Genomic DNA, 20,009 nt, shown 5'->3' on the forward strand with positions numbered 1-20,009 from the left:
CGCTAATTTCTCGGTATAACATCAGGATCTCAGGGTTCCGGCACCCCTAAACCTTTAGACCTCATCAGTTATCCCCTGTGTATAGCTGGGATGGAACAAAGTTGTAGATCATGGGAATTCAGGTTGATAAAATTTAGCAGGCTGGGTGTTTTTGAGGATGTCTACTTGCCGAAGTTTCCCAAATCTGAGAGTGAAGGTTACAGAAGAGTAGAAGATTTTAAGGTACAGAACTTCTTCAGAAAGAAGGGGATTAACTACAACCAAGATTTGGATAGGATGCTATACACGGATGGAGTCCACTTCAAAAGAGAAATGGTTACTGAGTGATAATGAAAGAGAAAAGGTCTCGAAGTGGTAATAAGGAATAAGATGGACCAAGATTCTGGTCCAGTGTGTTGGAGGCTATAAGAGATGCCCCTAGTACTTGATGGGTGATTCAATGTCTTCTAGGGAAAGCCAGACTTTTACTACTACTAAAAGATAGAAGAAAGGAAGAAGAGGTCTAAGACAAAGGAAAGTTTAACAAGAGGACTTAAGTTCCAGAGGGCTCAATTTAAGACGACCAAGAAGGATAAGTGGGAACTAGGGTTCTCACAGTACATCAATGTCAAACGAATTCTTATAAGGAAACAATCAGTGTGGGCTAAGAAAGTTTCATGATAGAGAAGAGAGGTAAGATTTGACTAAGACAGAATAAAGGCATTGAAGGGAAAGAAGGTATAAAGCAAGTACATGAAAACAAGAAAAGCAAAACATATGTTCAGATGTGATAAAGTAGATCAACATGCCTTGAATAAAAAGCTAGAAATGCCTCACATGAGTTAAGCCCACAAAAGGACAATACAGCCAAATTTTCAAATATACAATAAAGCCTGGCTGAGGAGTTTAGACTTCATCTTCTAGGTAATGGGATAATAAAATCTGATCTGGAAAGTACTTCAGAAGTAATAAAATCCTATTCATATGTGAAGCAGAACTATCCTATATAGAATTCCCAAAAAGTGGTCATTCCTCAAAGACCTCTAGAGATGTAGAGCTATCTCTTGAGGCAGCTCATTCCAACTTTTGGATAACTATATTTTTGATTAAGTTTTTCCTTATATCGAACCAAAATCTGGCTCTGTTACTTATCACCAATTGGACCTGTTGCGGAACGTGAGGCCAAGTGCAACCCTCATCCTAACCCTCTTCTATGTAATGGCCATTTAAGTATTTGAAGATTAGTATCCTACACTTAAGTTGGGGGTCTGTGAGATTTTGGTTTGTCTTTTAATGTTTATATCTATTTCAATATAATTGGTTTCCACTGTAATCATACGTATTTTATAATTTTTAAAATATTATTCCAAAGGATCCATAGACTTCACCAGATTGCCAAAGGGGTCCACAACACATAAAAGATTAAGAACCCCTATCCTTAGTATTTTCTCCATGATAAACACTCCCAGTTTCTTGAAATGATCATCATATGGCATGTTTTCCAGAACTCTCACCATCTAGATCATATTTCTCTATATGAACTTGTTTTCCAACACCCTTCCCAAACTCTGGCAACCAGAAATGAATATGGTAGAGTCTAACCAGTGAAGAGAACAGTATAATAAATAACTTCCTCATTCTAGATGCCATACTTTTATTATGTGAATGCCATACACTTATTAAGATTACATTAGCTTTTTTGTCTGTTATATTGTTCATTCATATTGATTTTGCAGTCCATCAAAAGGTGCACAGATAGTACTCTCCATGTTGAGGGTCTTTTTTTACATGCACTTTTCTAAGAATGCATAATCTATTCCTTGGTGGTTGAATTTTTCAACCCAAGTGAAAGATTTTACATTTGCCCCTACTATACTTCACCCTATTAGATTTATTTTGACCTACTGTTCATATCTGTAGTCTTTTGAATCCCAGTTCCCCGTTCAAAAATAAACCAAAGACGGTCGGCAAAGGCTAGATGTTTGTGTAACTTTCACCCTACATATGACCTGGTACTCTAACAGCCTCCAAAGGTGAGTCACTTCCCCTCTGTGGATCCCAGTTTTCTCATCTGTAAAATGAAGGGGCCACATTAGATTCCTTTTAGAGCTCTAAGATTCTATGAAAAAGTGGGCAGGAAGTTGGAGCTACTGAATCCCAGGGTGCCACTTATATCACTTCTAAATAGGGATCTTCTTGCCTGCTCTTTGGTTAGTATTTATGTTTCTGGCTTAGAGGTCATAGAGAAAAATTATTAACAAAAACCGGGATGGAAGCCAATACTTATGATTTCCCTTCATCCTCATCTCTTTCCACTGTGAACATTCAGAACTGTGTGAAAAGTATTGGACTCTCCTTACTCTCAACAGTCCCAGAAGCATTTGCTGATTCTTCTTGAAAAGGGGGTACCCATCCATAGGTTTGTGTTCTTGCTCCACAGACCTAGGAAAGAGTCACTGGTGACATTACAATTTGAGATCTTATGTCAGTCCTACTTTTCTTTGGAGTTATTTCCTTTGTACAGTGAAGAAACCCTCCTGACAAGGGGAGGAGAATAACTAACAAATGGTGGAAAATTCCTACATCATTCAGCATCAAAAAAAACCCAAAAAACCAAACCTGGCTTGATATTCAATCTCTATTTCCTCTCCTTGAATTCTATCTGCTTTTTTGACAACTGTTCTCTTCAAAGATACTGAGGCAGTATCTCTTGTATGACAGTTTTTTTATTAAGCTATATACTACTCCAAGTACCATTACTTCCACTATCCTACATTAATATAATAACTTCTATTAAATAACTTCAGACTACTTGGCATAAAAAAAACAATGGAGTAAAATGCTTTCCAGGAAGGATAGCCTACTCTACAGCTTACTTCTAATTTGAGTATACTTTTTCCTTCACTGACAAAGCTTACAGTTGGCCCAATTCAATTCAATTCAACAAATATTCATCAAGTGCCTAGTATGTGCAAAATATGCCAGGCACTAGGGAAACAAACAGAAAAATAAAACAGTTTCAGCCCTCAAGGAACTTACATTGTTCTGGGAGTGATGACACATACAAAGACAGTAAATACAATTTATAAACAAAGTAAATACCAACCAATTTCAAGAGGGAGAGAACACTAACTGGGGGAGAATAGAAAAGGCCTTGTCTTCTAAAGAACCTAAATTGAGCCTTGAAGGAAACTAGAAAATCTAAGAGGCAAGAGATGAAGAGGAATCATGGTAGGGATTTAGGGGACCTGCAAAAAGGCAAGGAAAGAGACAAAATGTCATGCATAAGAAGCAGCCAGTAGCTGGCTTGACAGTAACAGAGAGTACGTGAGGGGAGTAATTTGAAATAAGACTAGAAAGACTAGTCAGATTATGTTGGACTTTAAATGCTGAGCAAATAATTTTCTATTTTATTCTACAGGCAATAGGGAAGATTTTTGAATAGAAGAATGAAATAGTCAGATATGTATTTTAGGAATATCAATCTGGCAGAAATGTTGAGGTCAGATTTGAAAGAGAAGAGAGACTAGAAGCAGGAAGCCCAATTAAAAGCCACCACAATAGTTTAGACAAGAAGCAACGAGGGACTGACCTTTAAGGATACAGTTCCCTATCTTTGAGTCTATGGAGATGAGTGACACTATCCAATCAATACCTTTTTTAATATGAAATATTGCTTGAGACAGGACTGAAATTTCCATTTCTTAAAATAACTGTTTCGTATCACGTAAATCACGTGAGCTCCTATTGAAGGCTTTCTCCACATTCATTTTTTTTTCCAGGTAGAAATTCTTCAATATTCAACAAAGTATGGTATTAAACTAAAAGCTTTCCCATATTAATTACGTTAATCTAGTTTCTCTTTAGTATGAATTTTCTGGTGCTTAATAAAGACTGAGCTTCGACTAAAAGATTTCCCACATTCATTACACTCATAAGGTTTTTCTTTAGTATGAGTTCGTTGATGTTCAATAAGGTGAAAGATCCGATTGAAAGATTTCCCACATTCATTACATTTACAGGGTTTATCTCCAGTGTGTGTTTTCTGATGGTCATGAAATGTTGACTTGTGCCTGAAGGCCTTCCCACATTCATTGCATTTGAAAGGTTTCTCTTCAGTATGGATTCTCTGATGTTGAACAAGATGTTTTCTCAGACTAAATGCTTTGCCACATTGATCACATATATAGGGTTTCTCTTTGGTATGAATTATCTGATGTTTAATAAAAAGTGCACTTCGACTAAAAGCTTTCCCACATTCACTACATTCATAGGGTTTCTCTCCAGTATGAATTCTCTGATGTTCAACAAGACGGAAACGTCGACTGTACGATTTCCCACATTCATTACATTTGTAGGGTTTCTCTTTAGAGTGAATTACCTGATGTCCAGTGAGGTATGATTTCTTACAGAAAGCTTTCCCACATTCATTACATTTGTAAGGTTTCTCTGTAGTATGTATTCTCTCATGCTCAATGAGGCATGAGCTATTGCTAAATGCTTTCCCACACTGATTACATTCATATGGTTTTTCTCCAGTGTGTATTTTCTGGTGACGTAAAAGGCCTGAATTTCTAGTAAAGGATTTTCCACACTGATTACATTCATAGTGCTTTTCCCCAGTGTGAGTTCTCATGTGTTCAAGAAGTTGTGAACGGTGACTAAAACTCTTCATACATTTGTCACATTCATATGGTTTTTCTCCAGTATGAATTCTTTGATGGTCAATAAGGCGTGATTTGCGCCTGAAAGTCATACCACATTCATTACAGTCAAAAGGTTTCCCTCCACTATGGATTCTTTGATGATGAAAAAGACTAGAGCTATTCTTGAAAGCTTTTCCACACTCATTACACCTATAGGATTTCTCTGAGTTATGACTTCTCTGATGCTCAGTAAGGTTCCAGGACCTCCTGAAAGCTTTCCCACATTCTTTACACACATATGGTCTCTCTCCAGTATGAATTCTTTTATGTTCAACAAGGTATGAATTACATATAAAACCTTTCCCACAATCATTACATTTATATGGTTTCTCTCCAGTATGAATTTTCAAATGCTGAAAAAAGCTCAAACTGTTACTCAAAGTTTTCCCACATTCCTCACATTTATAGAGTTTTCCTCCTTTGTGAATGTTATGATGTCGAAGGAGACTTGAGCTATTTATGAAAGCTTTTCCACATTCATCACATTTGTAGGGCTTTTCTCCAGTATGTGCAATCTGATGCTGAAGAAGGCTTGAACTATTACTGAAAGCCTTTTCACATTCATTACATTTGTAGGGTTTCTCAATGGTGTGAATCTTCTGATGTTCAATTAGGCCAGTGTTCTGTCGGAAGGCTCTTCCACATTTGTTACATCTATAAGGTTTCTCTCCAGTATGAATATTCTGGTGTTCAATAAGTGTTGATTTTCGCTTAAAGGTTTTCCCACATTCATTACAGGAAAATGGTCTCTCTCCAGTATGAATAACTTGATGTCGAATCAGATCATAACTCCGGTTAAACCTTTTCCCACATTCATAACATTCATAGCGACCTGGTCCAGTGTGAAGGTTCTGGTGTTGAGTAAGATGTGTCATAGAAATAAAGCTTTCTCCACACTTCTGACAATCATAAGCTTCTTCTTTAGTTTGGAATACTTTAAGTCCAACTATGGCTGAGTTCTGACTGAAAGAATTCCCATATTCATTAAATAAGGGTGATTGTTCTTCTGTGTGTAATAATTGATAATTATTATCTAAAATTTCCTGCTTCAAAGTTGTCTCTTCATATGTGGTCCTGGTCTCACCACCTGACATAATAAACAGAAAATGCAAATGTCACCTAATTCTTGTGCTAAAGTGAAGGAAACTAAAGAAGGATCAAGAGTACAATTCACATATAAATGTGAATAGGACCCAAACCAATTCATAATTTGTATGGATAGCCAAAGATGTCTTTTCAATCTTAACCTTGATCCAGTTCTACTTCAATATATTAGTTTGTCCATCAGTGGTCACAGAAGTCATAGCTTTCACCTTCATAGCAGCCACATATAAACAAGGCTACTTAAAGTAGCTATAATCACACCCATCATCCAAAATTTCTTCAAGATCCCTATAGAACTTCCCACACCACCTTCCCAATCTACTTTTCCATGCTACCACTGGCTCTATCAAATACAAAATAATAGATGTATAATTAGAAGGTCTTTAGAGGTCATCTAGCCCACCCTCATTATTTTATAGAAGAAGAAACTAAGGTCCAGAGATATTAAATGCCTTTCCCAAAACTATACAGGGAAAAAGTGGCAGAGTCAAGATTAAAGACAGCTATACTCCCCTACCTCTTCTCCAGGCTAAACACCCCAAGTTTCTTCAACTCATCTCCAGTCTTCACCAACCTGGTTGGCTTCCTCTGGACAGCTTGCCAACATTCTCCCTAAAATATGGTGCCAGAACTGAATAATATAATAAATATGCCTTCCTGTATAGATCTTTGTTTCAGGTAGAAGAATACCTGAGGACAAAGGATGGTAATGGTAATCTATCTGAGTCTAAGGAATATGCTGTGTTCCAATTCAACAAAAGATAAAGGAACCCCAAGCATCTTGATGGGTAGCAGAGAATAGTGAGTAAAAGGGGAAAGTGAGTTAGTTGAAACACTTCTCTAGGAGTTGGGGACAAAGTTAGACCTGCTGCTCAGAAACTCAGAACAAAACTGGTAGTAAGAGCTAAAGAACCAGATGAGAGCTCCTGCTTCCTCATGGACCTGAAAATGTTAGAAAAAATTTAGTTTGAATTGGGGCATAAGCAAAGGGACACTAGAAAGAGAAGATAAACACTTCTAGGAATAGTAGGGGAAAGGCTGTAGTCCAGGAATATGCTGAATTCATGTAGACGGATTATGATATTGTTAAAACTTCCTCAACTGGACAAAGCTCTACTCTATTTACTCCATATGCTTATGACTGCCAACCTGTATGTAGCTGCAATACTTAAATGTCTCTGATCAGCTGGCAATGACTAAAATTATTCCTTCCTCTCCCTCCTTACTCAGTTCACTAAAACTAGGCCTACTTCTCCATCTACAATCCAAGCACTGGACCGTCTAGTATTCTTTCACAGTTCCAACAGGGAAGGGGGATAAGGGAGTGTTATGGAGGAGCAAAGGTGGAAGAGATCAATGACAGTACATCGAAAATATCATAAAAGAAACTAAAAATGTGAGAAAGAAGGTAAAATGCAAAGAATTTAGAAATCACATAAAAATGAAAGTGAAAAGACAACATTTTGAGGTACAAATAAATGAACTAGTGGGAAACTGTTCTAATAAATGAACTGGTTGAAAGAAAGCCTAAATCTTAATATCTTCCATTCCCCATTGAGAATTTTAGAAGCCTGAGAGAGAGAAATATGACATAGACAACTGGCTTGGAAATCATCCAGGTAAGATGTCAAAATCTACTGGTAGATACCGATCTAGTAGTTTAGGAGTTCTCCTTTGTACTGGCAGTATCTGATCAGAAGCAATTTGTATGCTAAGTAGGACAGGAGAGAAAAAAGCTCAGCTGAGCTATGACTCATCACTTGTACTTCAAACCCTATATCAAAAACATGAATTACCCATCCCCCCAAAACCCACTTAAACCTCCAAAAATTCCACTGAAGTTAAACATATACATATTTAGAAAAGTCAAGGAAAAAGGGGGGGGTGGAGGAAGACGAATAGTATTTACCTGACATCTCCCTCTCTCCTCATTTCATGATTCAAAGCATTTTTAAAATATGATAAACCACTAGCCCCAGCACTGTAGAGCAAAACATGTACAGCAAAGCACACATGAGAAACCCCAGCATTTTGGATTCTGATGCAAGAGACTTCCACAGCAAATGGTCCAACTGATTCTGCAAATTCTATAAATCAATATTAAATTATGCCCAAAAGTCAAAATCTCCTCATTCCTACCAACTTATCTCATTATGAGGCATAAACCCCCAGTCAAATGACAGAAAGGTCTTCCTTGTTTATGTGTATATGTTTATACCTAAACCATACACACATACATGCACACCCACACACACATACTCATATCCACAAACCACACACACAGCATTCATAATAGCACTACTACAAAGCGCTATAAAAGCTACTATAAAGTTAAACCTGGAAACAAAACAGGTATCCATCACCTGGGAAATGGCTTAACAAATTGTGGTACATGAATATGTGGTAAATTGTGCAATGAGAAATAAAAAAAGTCCAGAATTACAGGAAGACTTGTATGAAGTAATGGGACAAAGTGAAGAGAGCAGAACCAAAGAGACACAGTGATGACAAAAAAGTACATGATGACCCTCCAAAGCAGTCAAACACTGATGAATTTTAAAGAACAGTATCAGTCCTCAGAGAAAGGAAAAGGCAACACTTCCCTGCTTCCAATAAACAACTTGGGACTACAGATATGGGATGCAGTACATACAGTCAGATGAAGTCATTATGGCTTTGCTTAGATGCTTTTCTTTGTTACTTTTACTACCCAGCCTTACTACTCACCCCAGTCAAAGTGAGCCCTGTTAAAGACCTTAGCTTAAAAAGGCCAAGGTCTCCCACTGCATCCAAGGCCATTCCTGTCGTCCAGATCTATATCTGGCCACTGGACCCAGATGGCTCTGGAAGAGAAAGTGAGGCTGGTGACTTTGCACAGCCCCCCTCACTTAAATCCAATTCACTTGCAGTCATGGCATCACCTCTCTGATGACATTGTCCTCTTCCAGAACAATAACTTTCAGGGTTACAAGGAAGGATTTAATGGAGGGAGGAGGTTTAAAGGGGAGATAACTGTGGTAAAAGTCCAAAAATAATCAGTTAGGGTCCTAGAATAGGGATAATGCAATATATCTCCTCCCTCAAGGCAAGACACATAAGGAACCTGTAGGGCATGTATTGTACAATACCTGTATTGTATGCAATGTAGGACACTGTCTTTGTATTAGATGTTTTTATTTAACCATTCTTGTTGCAAGCAAGGGTTTAATGAGTGTAAATCAAAAAACAAAACCTGAATCAACAAAACCTTTTTAACGCAACAATAAAAGTTATTTTAGGGGCAGCTAGGTGCAGTGAATACAGCAAGGCCCTGGAGTCAGGAGGACCTGAGTTCAAATCTGACCTTAGACACTCACTGCTAAGCTGTGTGACTCCGGGCAAGTCACTTAACCCCAACTGCCTCACCAAAAAAAAAAAAAAGCTATTTTAATAGTGTAGATGGGTGGTAAAGAAGACTAAGGAATGAGGGGAGGGGAAAGAACAGATATCAGAGAATATATAATGCTAAAGACAGTAGGCTTTGATAACTGATAACTGGGGAAGAAGAGAAGGAATTTCAGGTTTCAGACACATCCTAGGACACTAACTGTTTTTAGATTTACAGTCAAATATAAAAACACATGCAGAATTCATAAGAAAAAAAAAAAGAAATATTCACAGGGCAAGGTCAATTGACTGAAATTGACTGTAGTTCTCCCAGGGTTCCAGTGGGCAAGGTCTTTAGGGCAAACAATGCTGCTGAAGGGATGTCATCAGCAGAGGAAACTAACAGTGTGAGAACCTTTCCACTTAACAGAGAGCAACCGTTTTAAGACTTAGTATAAGTCCTAAGGAATTACCCAGGCACAAAGAGTAACTTGTACAGGGTCACACAAGTAGCAAATTTCACAGCACAGGTTTAAACCCAGTTCTCCCTGACTCAAAGCCCAGAATTCACTGCACAATGCCGCTGTGTTGTAGACAAAACTGACCATTCCATTCTGCTGCCTTTTTAAAAGATATTGTGCATGAAGGTAGCTAAAGTACAGAGATGCAGTCACATCTAAGGACCTGGTTATATGATTGATTGACCATCCTTTGGGACTAGAATCAGAGGAGCTGCAGTATCTTCTATGTCTGTCTGTGCTTATACTATCCGGAAGGGTTGTTTGTCTTTCATTCTCAACGAGGACTGCTGCATCAGAAAGGTGACACCATGATTTGCAAGTGAATTAGATTTAAGTGAGAGGAGGACTGTGCAAAGTCAACAGCCTATCAGTGGGAACTCTCATATTATATTTTTTAAAAGTCACTACCTATGGGATACTCTAGAACCCAGGGTAGCACCTATCTTCATGGGACCCAAATGAAAACTGAGGAAGTCAGGTTGCAGGGAGCAGACTGGTACCTCATCAACATTACAATTCCTGCCTCTCTGAAACACTACTAGAATACCTTCCCTTTTCATCAGGACTACATTACATATATTTTTATTTTTAAAACCTTATTGTATTTGCTTACGTTAATATTAAAACAAGCTTGTTTTCTAGCTAGGAGAATCACTAGGTGTGTGATTAATCCCTCAGCCTCTCAGAATCTCAGCACCCCAAGGTAAGCACACTAGTGAAACCCAAGGAAGTTGAGCCTGAACTACCACTGCAGGGCCAGGAGCCAAACATTGCCCAAGGAGCCCCCAGTACTTAACCAGTGAAAATGAACAGCTAGAGGTCCACTTAACAGAATGGATTTGGAAGCCTGGCCTCACTTCCCCTTCTTCCCTGGTACTTGACAGAAAACTGACACCACTCTATCATCACAGGTCCCTTGAAGGTGGGACCCCCAAATAGTACAATTTCTCTGTTCTCTGGCTAGCAAACTCTATTTTCCTTCTCTATGAACAGCAGTGATTCAAAGTCACCAACTGCCTATGGAAAAAACACCCTCATTTTCTACTATCACTTTTTTCTTTCTCATCTCCATCCTTGGCACCCTCCTGTCACCATCCTATCCTCCTGGATAGGATCTTCATTCTGCTCTGCCCTTCCTTTCTGTTTACCTCTGGAATCCCCATTCTATTGTTAAATTTCCATTTCTTCAACCTCAATGACTCTGACCCACAGCCAAACAGACTAACCATAATTTTGATCTTACCATCCCCCATGAGATATCTACCTCCACAATCCAGAACACTGGAATTCCACTCTCACGTTAGTTTCCTATCCTTCTATCACTCTCTGTCTCACTCTTCCTAAACCTGTTTTCATTTCATTAAAAGGGATTTAATCAAAACAGGATAGCAAGGTATATCACAGACATTTAATTAAGCTGCTACACTCTTGGAACCCATACCACATAGAGACAGACAGACAGAGACAGACAGACATACACACACAGACACACACACACTACCACCACCACCACCACCACAGCCTCCATTACCTCATTTCCTATCACATTAAAAATTCACTCGTGTATGCCAAAACAATTATTAAGAGCCTACTATGTGCAAGCACTGAGGTTACAAAGATGAAAAACAATTCAATCCAAAACAGACAGTGGTTTCTATTTAAAGACAATATTGCTTGAGGTATTATTTCCTACTCTAAAATTACTTTTTTCTGTTATTTCCCAATGATACTTCCCAATAACAGAAGATCCCTCCCTTGCAAACAATAGTTAAGCAAAATAAATCAATCGATATATGCTTTATTCCACATCTCTATACAACCACCTCTCTGGTAAGAGGCAATAGGTAAATTTCACTGACAGCTGTCTGAAGTCATGATTGGTCAGTGCATTGATCACAGATCTGAAGTCTTTCACCATTGTTTTCCTTTATATTAGTGTTGCCACTCATTTCTCAATCCCTTTCAGTCTGGTTTCTGACTCTTACCACTTGACTGAAACTGTTTTCTCCAAAATTACCAGCAACCTCTTTTAACTGCTAAGTTTGAGGGCCTTTGCTTTGTCTTCAGGCAGCTAAGTGGCATAGTCCATAGAGCACTGGGCCTGACGTCGAGAAGACCTGAGTTCAAATCTAGCTATAGACACTTAGCAGCTGTGTGACCCTGGGCAAGTCACTTAATCTGTCTGCCTCAGTTTTCTTAACTGTAAAATGGGGATAACAATAGCACCTACCTCCCAGGGAGAGGTGAGAATCAAATGCAATAAAATTTGTATAACATTTAGCAGAATTCTTGGCAAATGGTAGGCATTTAATAAATGCTTATTTCTTTCCTTTTTCCTTTGGTCTTTCTCCTTTTTTTTTTGTCCTTATCCTTAAGCATTGTGAAGTGGAGGGCAAGAAGTCTCATTGAAATGGTACTAGTTTTCTCTGCAGCTTTTGACCCTTTTGATCATTCCTAAATACTCTTTCTTTCAAGGGTCTTTTTCTAGTTCTCTTCCTACCTGTCTATGACTAGCCCTCAGGATATTTTGCTGTCAACTAGATGCATCCCTACCCATCAAGGTTCCATCCTGAGACTACTTCTCTCGATCACACCATCTCAGCAATCTCATCCATTCCCAAAGGTCCAATTATTATCTCTATGTAGATGTTTCCTCAAAACTGAATGAGCTCCAGTCACCACCAATGAACTTCTGGACATCTCCATCTGGATGCCTTGTGGGTATCTCAAATCCAACATGTTTTCTTCCCCCCTCTAAACTCTCCCTGCTTCCAAAGCTCTATTTTTGTTGAAAAACACCACCATCCTTCCAGTCACCCATGTTTGAAACCTAGGAGTCATCTTTGACTCTTTCCTATCCTGATTACCCACTTCCAATAGCTAATCAACTGTAAAATCTTGTTGATTCTAACTCCACAACATCTCTTACTTCCATCTCCTCCTTTCCACTCACCAAGCTACCATCCATTTTGGGCCTTCATCACCTCTTGCCTGGACTACTGAAATAGCCTCCTTATTGGTCTCTATACCTCTAGCCTCTCCCCTTTCTAATCCACCCTCCACAGAGCTGCCAAAATCATCTTCTTAAAGCACAAGTATGACCATATCATTCCCTGCTCAAGAATCTCCAATGGCTCTCTATTGCCTCTAGAATAAAACAACAGTTTGGCATTCAAAGCTCTTCACAATCTGTCTCCAGTCTAACTTTTCATACGTATATTTCATATAATTCCCTTGCTCACGTGCTACATTATAGACAAACTGGCCTATTTGCCAGTTTGCTCCTAAGTCCATCTCCTACTTCTACAGCTTTGCACAGGCTATTCCACATGCGTGTCCTCTTTCCCTTTCTTATTCTTTGCCTCTCAGGAAGCTTGAGCATTGTTCAATAATAACAATAACTGACACTTATGCAGTGTTTTAAAGTGTGCAAAGCACATTACAAAGATTTCATCTGAGCCTCTAAACACCACTGTTATCACCCCCATTTTATAGATTAGAAAACTGAAACTCAGATGCTAAGTGACTCACCCATGGTCATACAGATGAAAAAAATTCAGCGTCAGGATTTGAGGCCCTTTTCCTGATCTTCCTGACCCCTTCTCCAGGACTTTAAGCTCCCACTGCCTCACCTCCTCTATGAAGCCTTTCCCAATTCCCCACATTGTTAGAATTCTCTCCTCCTGTACTGATCAATCTGTGTACTTATTGTATCTTTGTATCCCCATCACCTAGCACAATGCTTGCACACACAAGCCACTTAATAAATGCTTGATGAATTAATATGTAAAAAAAAGAATACTATTTTTTTCACAGCTTTCTTGAGAAGAAAGCAATCTGTAAACTCTAAACTGCTATATAAATGTGAGCTATTATTTCTAAATAACATACTGGCTGGAAAGTGGAGTGGAATGATCCAGAATTTAAAACCATGTAAGAACATTAATTTTAGTTTAAATTGTAAACTTTCACCCAAGAATTTATGGTTTAGTTGGCCTTGGTGGAGGCATGCATACCCTACACAAAACCTTTGATTTCACCAGTACAGGGAGCTGCCAGTGAGGAAATTCTCTCTACAAATACATGTCAGCAAATGTTTTGAAATGTATAGTCTACAAGAGTTGCCTGGGACACTGAGAAACTAAATGCTTTGCCCAAAGTCACAAAGCCAGTATGTATCAGAGGCAACATTATAAAGGCCAGGTCTCTACTCACTACCCAGGCAGCCTCTCCTTAGCCAAAATAAATAAAACCTCAAATATTACCTTATTTCTCAAAACAAATATGTTATGAGGAACAATGATAAATAACTCCTAATTAGTATTATAAAAATTTTAAGTTAAAGGTTAATATTGCCTTAATGTCAACTACAATGTTGTTTACACCAAGGTAAGATATATGCTAAAGGCTATGTGATCTAGGCTAAAACCTATCTATAAAGAGACACAGACAGGAGGGAAAAAAAACAACAGAATAGGTTCTACTTCTTACCATTCTGTAGAAGCAGGTGGGGCTCTAGGGTCACACATTCAGACTCATCTGTCACAGGCTGAAGCTGAAATCTCTTTGACTCCCATTCTGTCTGAATCAAAATCTCTTGTCCAGGTGCCAGATCCATGGCCTGTGGACAATTACATTATAGCAAAATTAAGTTGAGTTCAGTAGGCATTTACTATGGAAGCTTAAAATTAAAAAACATCAACAGGATTCAAAATATTCTACCCCCTTGGAACTTTCATAATAATCTTACGTACTTGGGATGTGGTGGACTTGTCACCAGAAGGCCTGCGATCAAATCCCAGCTAGGCCACTCTTTACCTTTATGATCCTAAGCAAGCCATTTTACCTCTAAAACAATGGAGTTGAACAAGATGACCTGAGGAACTCTCCAGCTCTAAATCCTACAATCCAACAGATTTTACCCTAATGTTGTATGTGTCTCTCATCTCCAGTAGATCATGAACTCCTTGAAAGCATGGATTATGTCTGAATTATCTCCTTCCTGGTTCCCTTCAGAATTCTTGATTTGTTTGTTGAATTTGTTTTTTGAAGACCGGATCAAGAACCTGAAGTTTGGTCTGTTTTCCAAGGCTAACAGGAAGATGAAATAATATAAAAATCCCTAGACCCTCTCTAACCAGGTACTGATTAATGTCTGGAATGATGGAAGAAAAAAATGAATTACTTATCATAAGGGCAAGAAAAAAACTTGAAATTCCCAGTCCTACTTAGTGATTCCTGATCAATACATAAAGCATAAGGTGCACTGATACCTTGAAATCAACTTTCATTTCACCTCTTTATCTCCTTCATTCTCTGGGCTTTGTTCAGCAAAGCTCTCTCCTCTATGTTCCTTCTTCCATTTCTACTGCCATCATTCTAGTCCAGTTCTTTATCATCTCATTCTTGGATTACCTTTTTGTATCCTAACCAGGCTGCCTGCCTCCTATACCTAATCCACTGGATATTCTACCACTGCTTTCACATCATTCGATACAAACTTTTAACGGCTCCCAAAATACTTACACAATGTTTAAACTCCTCAGTTTGGGGCCCTAAAAAAAAATCTGGCTTCATTGTATATAGGCCACCTTATCATTACTCAACAGAACCCTCAGTTCCATTCGAGGCCTGTTAACAGTCATTGTACAACAAAATCACCATGATTATAGCTGCTTCTGTTATTGTGCTTATCCATATTTTACTTTTTATTCTCTATCCACCTCCTCCAAGAAGCATACACCAGTTCACAATATTTTCTCCATTCTCCCGGTGGCCTTTATTGTGTGTTACTCAATTTGGCAAAGGATTATGTAAAATACTGCATCTGTTTCATGTGTTGTGTCTTGTTTCATTAATAGAAATTATTAATAATATAATTCTCCCCCCCCCCAGTTCTTAGCATGGCACTTAACAAAGGGTGTGCACTCTCTATTATAATTTTTTGGACTTCCTTATAAATTAAAATTTGATACTCGCAAGCCCATGCACATACACTCAACAAATTCACCTATGATGCTAGATTTCATTTGGAGTCCCGTATCCTCCATGAACATTTTCCCTATCCACCTGAGCTTTTATTCCCCGAAAAGGGAGGGTGCAGAGGGGGTGAAGAACCCTAAAGAAAAAAATGGCTTAAACAGCAAGAGCCATACCACACCAGCTAACCCAGGACCACACCTGATGGACTCCTTCCTTCTCGGGATCCAGGGTTTGGGGAACTAGGGCCGCCACCTCCCTTGAATTTGCTGCCATCAAGCCTGCTCTGGCTTGGAGTTTGTGCGCTGTGAAATCAAACTGAAGTCTCCCCACTATCTTATCCTGGAGTTTCCAAGTGTGCCAGAGATCTGAGAGAGATAAGTGTATCAACAAAACCGTGTCACACAGACACACAGACACACACGTACGTCTCCATTCCTCTAACCACCACCACCACCACAACTCCCCCCTCATTAACCCCATTAGGGTAAGCACAGGGCTTTTTAGTAGAGGCTCAAGACCGATACCCCAAATTGCCCCTTAGGGACTTAAGAACCGTACCCCGAATTGCCAGGGAGTCATGGCTTAAGAACTGTATGCACCCCGCTTTGCCAGGACGACCAAAGAACTACAGCTGCCCAAGGCAGGGATGGCGGATTAAGGGTGACCCCGGCTGGACGCCGGAGGAGGGAATTAGGAATTTGAGGGTGTGGTCCCGTAGGAAAAGCCATCCTTGATTTGGAGAGGCAGATTTAGGTTTCCATTCCAAGGAGGAACGCGCCGGCCAGGAGCCGGGTCAGAAGCGCTCCTCTCAGCCGCAGGCTCCTCCCTGCCTTCCGAGGGCTTTAAGTCTCGTGCCCCGCCCTCTCCCGCTCCCCCCTCGCAGCTCCCGCCTGCAGTGACCCGGGAAAGCTTCCCCCCTCAGGTCGGGGGCTCCTCTCCCTCGCGCTCCGGGGGTCCCCAGGGCCAAGGCACCGCCACCCCCAACTCCCGCCCCCGAGGCTTGCAACCACAGCATCCGCCCCCAGGCCCGCCCCCAGCGGCTACAGTTTCCTCCCTACTTGGACCCCGCAAGCGGACTCAATCCGTAATTCTGGACACAGCCCACGTGCACCGAGAAAGGCACATAGGCCGGAAGTGTGTGTAGGGTGGGGGGGGGGTTTGTCACTATTTGTGTTCCAACTGCTGAAAGGGGCCATCTCCTAGCTGCACTTCCGGTGCCTCTCTGGGAATTTGGGAGGCCTCCGCGTATCGTTGGTTTAAGTAGCGAATCAAAGAGAAAAGCGGGAGATTGCTTTAAATGACTAGCCCGGGGTTACATAGTAGAAGCAGAGCCTCAGTTAAAACACAAGTCATTTCACCAAACTTGGGCATTTTCCCAGTATCTCATGCGGTCGTCCCCTCTTTGACCTTTGCTCTAGCAACTTTGTGTTGCAACTGTAGAGACCTCTGACTCACGAATAAAGATTACGAAGTCAGTAACAAAATGCTTGCTACCTTACATATGATCAATTTCATTTTAAAAAAAATTATTCAGCGGGGGGCAGCTAGGTGGCGCAGTGGATAGAGCACTGGCCCTGGAGTCAGGAGGACCTGAGTACAAATGTGGCCTCAGATCAAGCAATTGACACTTACTAGTTGTGTGACCCTGGGCAAGTCACTTAACCCCAATTGCCTAAAAAAAAATTATTCAGAACAAACCATGTCTAGCATGGTTTCATGCTTGATTCATTTTGCAGATTTTTAAAATATTCTCATGAATTTGGCAAACATCAACATGAACATTTCCCCATACAAAAACCAGAAAGATGTAGTAGTAGCAGCAGCAGCAGCAGCAACAGCAGTAGTAGTAGTAGTAGTAGTTAACATTTATATATTGCCTACTATGTGCCTAGGACAGTGCTAAGTGCTTTACAAATTCATTTGATCCTCACAGTGACTCTGGGAATAGGTACCATTGTTATCTCCATTTTACAGTTGGGAAACTGAGGCAAACAGAGGTTGAGTGAATGAATTAAGTAACTATTACAATTCACAACACTGTTCTGCTTCTGTGTCTCCTTCTGAGCATCCTGCTTTTTTGTGTTTTTAAAAGTTATTTTCATTGCTTCTCTTTTCCTTTTCTTCATCTTCTTTTTTAATATTACTATCATTACTCCACCACTTCCTCCCTACCCACATAAAAACCCACCCTTTTAATAAGTTCAGTAAATCACAGCAAATCCATGTGATGTTGAGGTATGAAAACGTATGTCTCATTCTGTCTCTAGTCCATTTCCTCTTTGCCAAGAGAAGGATGTATAATCATCAGTCTTCTGGAGTAATGATTAATTATTGCTTTAATCATAATTCTTGCTTCACTTCTGTTAGGGCCCACCATTCTGGGCTGGTCACAAATATGTCCATGATATGATACTCGTCCTCCTAACGGAATGAGAGTTACATACGTAAGGGTTGAGCTGATGTGGTTGAGGCGGCAGACTACTGGACTCTTACCACGTCTCCATCCACAAGCCCACTCAGTGTCCCTTGAGGCGGTTAGACCTATGGGTTCTAGCCAAGTCTCCGTCATCGGCCAGCTGTGCATTGTGATTGTTCTTCATGAGTGTGGAGGCGGGATTGGATTGCGGAGTATAAGTGGCTTGGTCTGGTGACGGGAGGGGCTCTTTCTACTCTTTCCTTGGCTCACACGATTTACCCTCCCTGTTCCTCCCACTTGCTCCCTCTCTCTGGCTCTGGCTTTTTGCTTCTCTGTCTGCTGATTTCTCTCTCTCTCTTCCTTATGGCTTTTTTGTAATAAAAAGTTAAACACCTCCCCATCGACTTGTCCTTTCGTGTATCCGGGTAGGCTCTGAAGACTCGTGGTGAGTATGACCCTGGCTGCCTGATCTCACTAGGAGATAAAGCACGGCCACCCCTGCCGGTGCAACTTCACTCTGCATCAGTTCATGCAAATCCTCCCAGGTGTCTCTGAATCTTTCCCTTTCATAGATTCTTGTGCTCAATAAGATTCCAATACATTCATATACTATAATTTGTTCAGACATTCCCCATCTACATATAGCTTGTTCGTACATAGTTGTTTACATGTTATCGTCCCCATTAGACTGGAGCTCCTTGAGAGTAGAGACCATCTTACCTTTCTATTATCAGCACTTACTTAAAACACAGTACCTGGTGCATGGTAGGATGCCTTATAAAAGTTTATTGATTAACTAATGCAAAACCACTTTGTTTCCAATACTTTGCTACTACAAAACAAAAAGTATCACCTTTTTTAATATATATTTCCCTCATTCTTTGATCCTTTTAGGGGATATGCACAGTTTGGTGAATTTTAGATTGCAGTTCCAAATTGCTTCCCAGAATGACTGGACCAATGGACAGTTCCACCATGAATGCATTAGTGTGCTTTTCCTTCCACAAGCTCTGCAATACATGTCTTTTACCTTCTTTGTTATCTTTGCTAAGCTAATGAGTGTAAGATAGGACCCTCAAAGTTATGTTAGTTTGCATTTCTTTTATTAGTAGTAATTGGGGTGTTTTTACATATAGCTAGTGAAATCTAGTCTTTCTTCTTTTGAGAAATGCCTGTTCATATCCTTGACCTTTTCATTTATTGGGAAATGGTTCTTGTTCTAATAATATTTGTATCAATCCCTTATACATCTTGGATATCAGAACTTTATCACAAAAATTTGCTTCAAAGACTTTTTTTGCCACTTAACTGTTTTCCTTTTAATTCTTCCTTTTTGTTCTTAGATTTTGTTTATGCAAAACCTTTTCAGTTTTATATGATCAAAATTTATATCCTGTGATCTTCTATATTTCTTATTTGGTCAATATTTCTTCTATCAATAGTTATAAAAGATAACTCTTTTATTGCTCCTCTATTTTGTTTATGATACAGTTTTTATACCTAAGTCCTATATATATATATGTATATATATATATATATGTATTACATTATAGTTAAGTCCTATATATATGTATATATATATATATATATATATATATATATATATATATATATTTGGCATATATGAGTGTTCAAGGAGGACGAGCACCTTTGGTGTAATGGTTTGCCAAGCCTTTGGTATCCACCTGATTCACAAGACCTCACTTGTGGCTCCAAGAAGCTGTAGCATATACAGCAGCTACACCTCAGTGAACCATCTTGGCAGACAAGCTAAACTAGGTTGAGGGGCCTCAAACCTGTCGGTGAGTTAAGGGAGTGTCTACCCCAAGCTTGTGAAGATTTCCTCTCAGTGGAAAGGGAAGATGAGAACAATTTGTTCTAATAGTCACGAAGGTGGCTAAAGCAGGTGCTGTGGAGCACTCTGAGCTTAGTCAG

General features: G+C 39.7%; 1 protein-coding gene across 2 annotated transcripts; it reads right to left on the reverse strand.

Annotated features, from left to right (window-relative positions):
• Positions 1 to 1,613: 1,613 nt before the first annotated feature.
• LOC110194337 (uncharacterized) lies at positions 1,614 to 16,797 on the reverse strand. 2 transcript variants are annotated; one of them, XM_020966579.2, is made up of 4 exons: positions 16,717 to 16,797; positions 15,857 to 16,023; positions 14,168 to 14,297; positions 1,614 to 5,772 (listed from the first exon to the last, which is right to left on the reverse strand). In XM_020966579.2, the coding sequence occupies exons 2-4, from the start codon at positions 15,929 to 15,931 to the stop codon at positions 3,827 to 3,829; spliced, it is 2,151 nt and encodes a 716-aa protein (XP_020822238.1). In that variant the 5' UTR covers positions 15,932 to 16,023; positions 16,717 to 16,797; the 3' UTR covers positions 1,614 to 3,826. The 2 variants fall into 2 exon arrangements, with proteins under 2 accessions (XP_020822238.1, XP_020822239.1); XM_020966580.2 differs by lacking the exon at positions 16,717 to 16,797 and adding an exon at positions 16,217 to 16,617.
• Positions 16,798 to 20,009: the final 3,212 nt, after the last annotated feature.

This window comes from Phascolarctos cinereus, unplaced genomic scaffold (assembly GCF_003287225.1).
Source record: "Phascolarctos cinereus isolate Bilbo 61053 unplaced genomic scaffold, phaCin_HiC Scaffold_5;HRSCAF=322, whole genome shotgun sequence".
NCBI lineage: Eukaryota > Metazoa > Chordata > Mammalia > Diprotodontia > Phascolarctidae > Phascolarctos > Phascolarctos cinereus.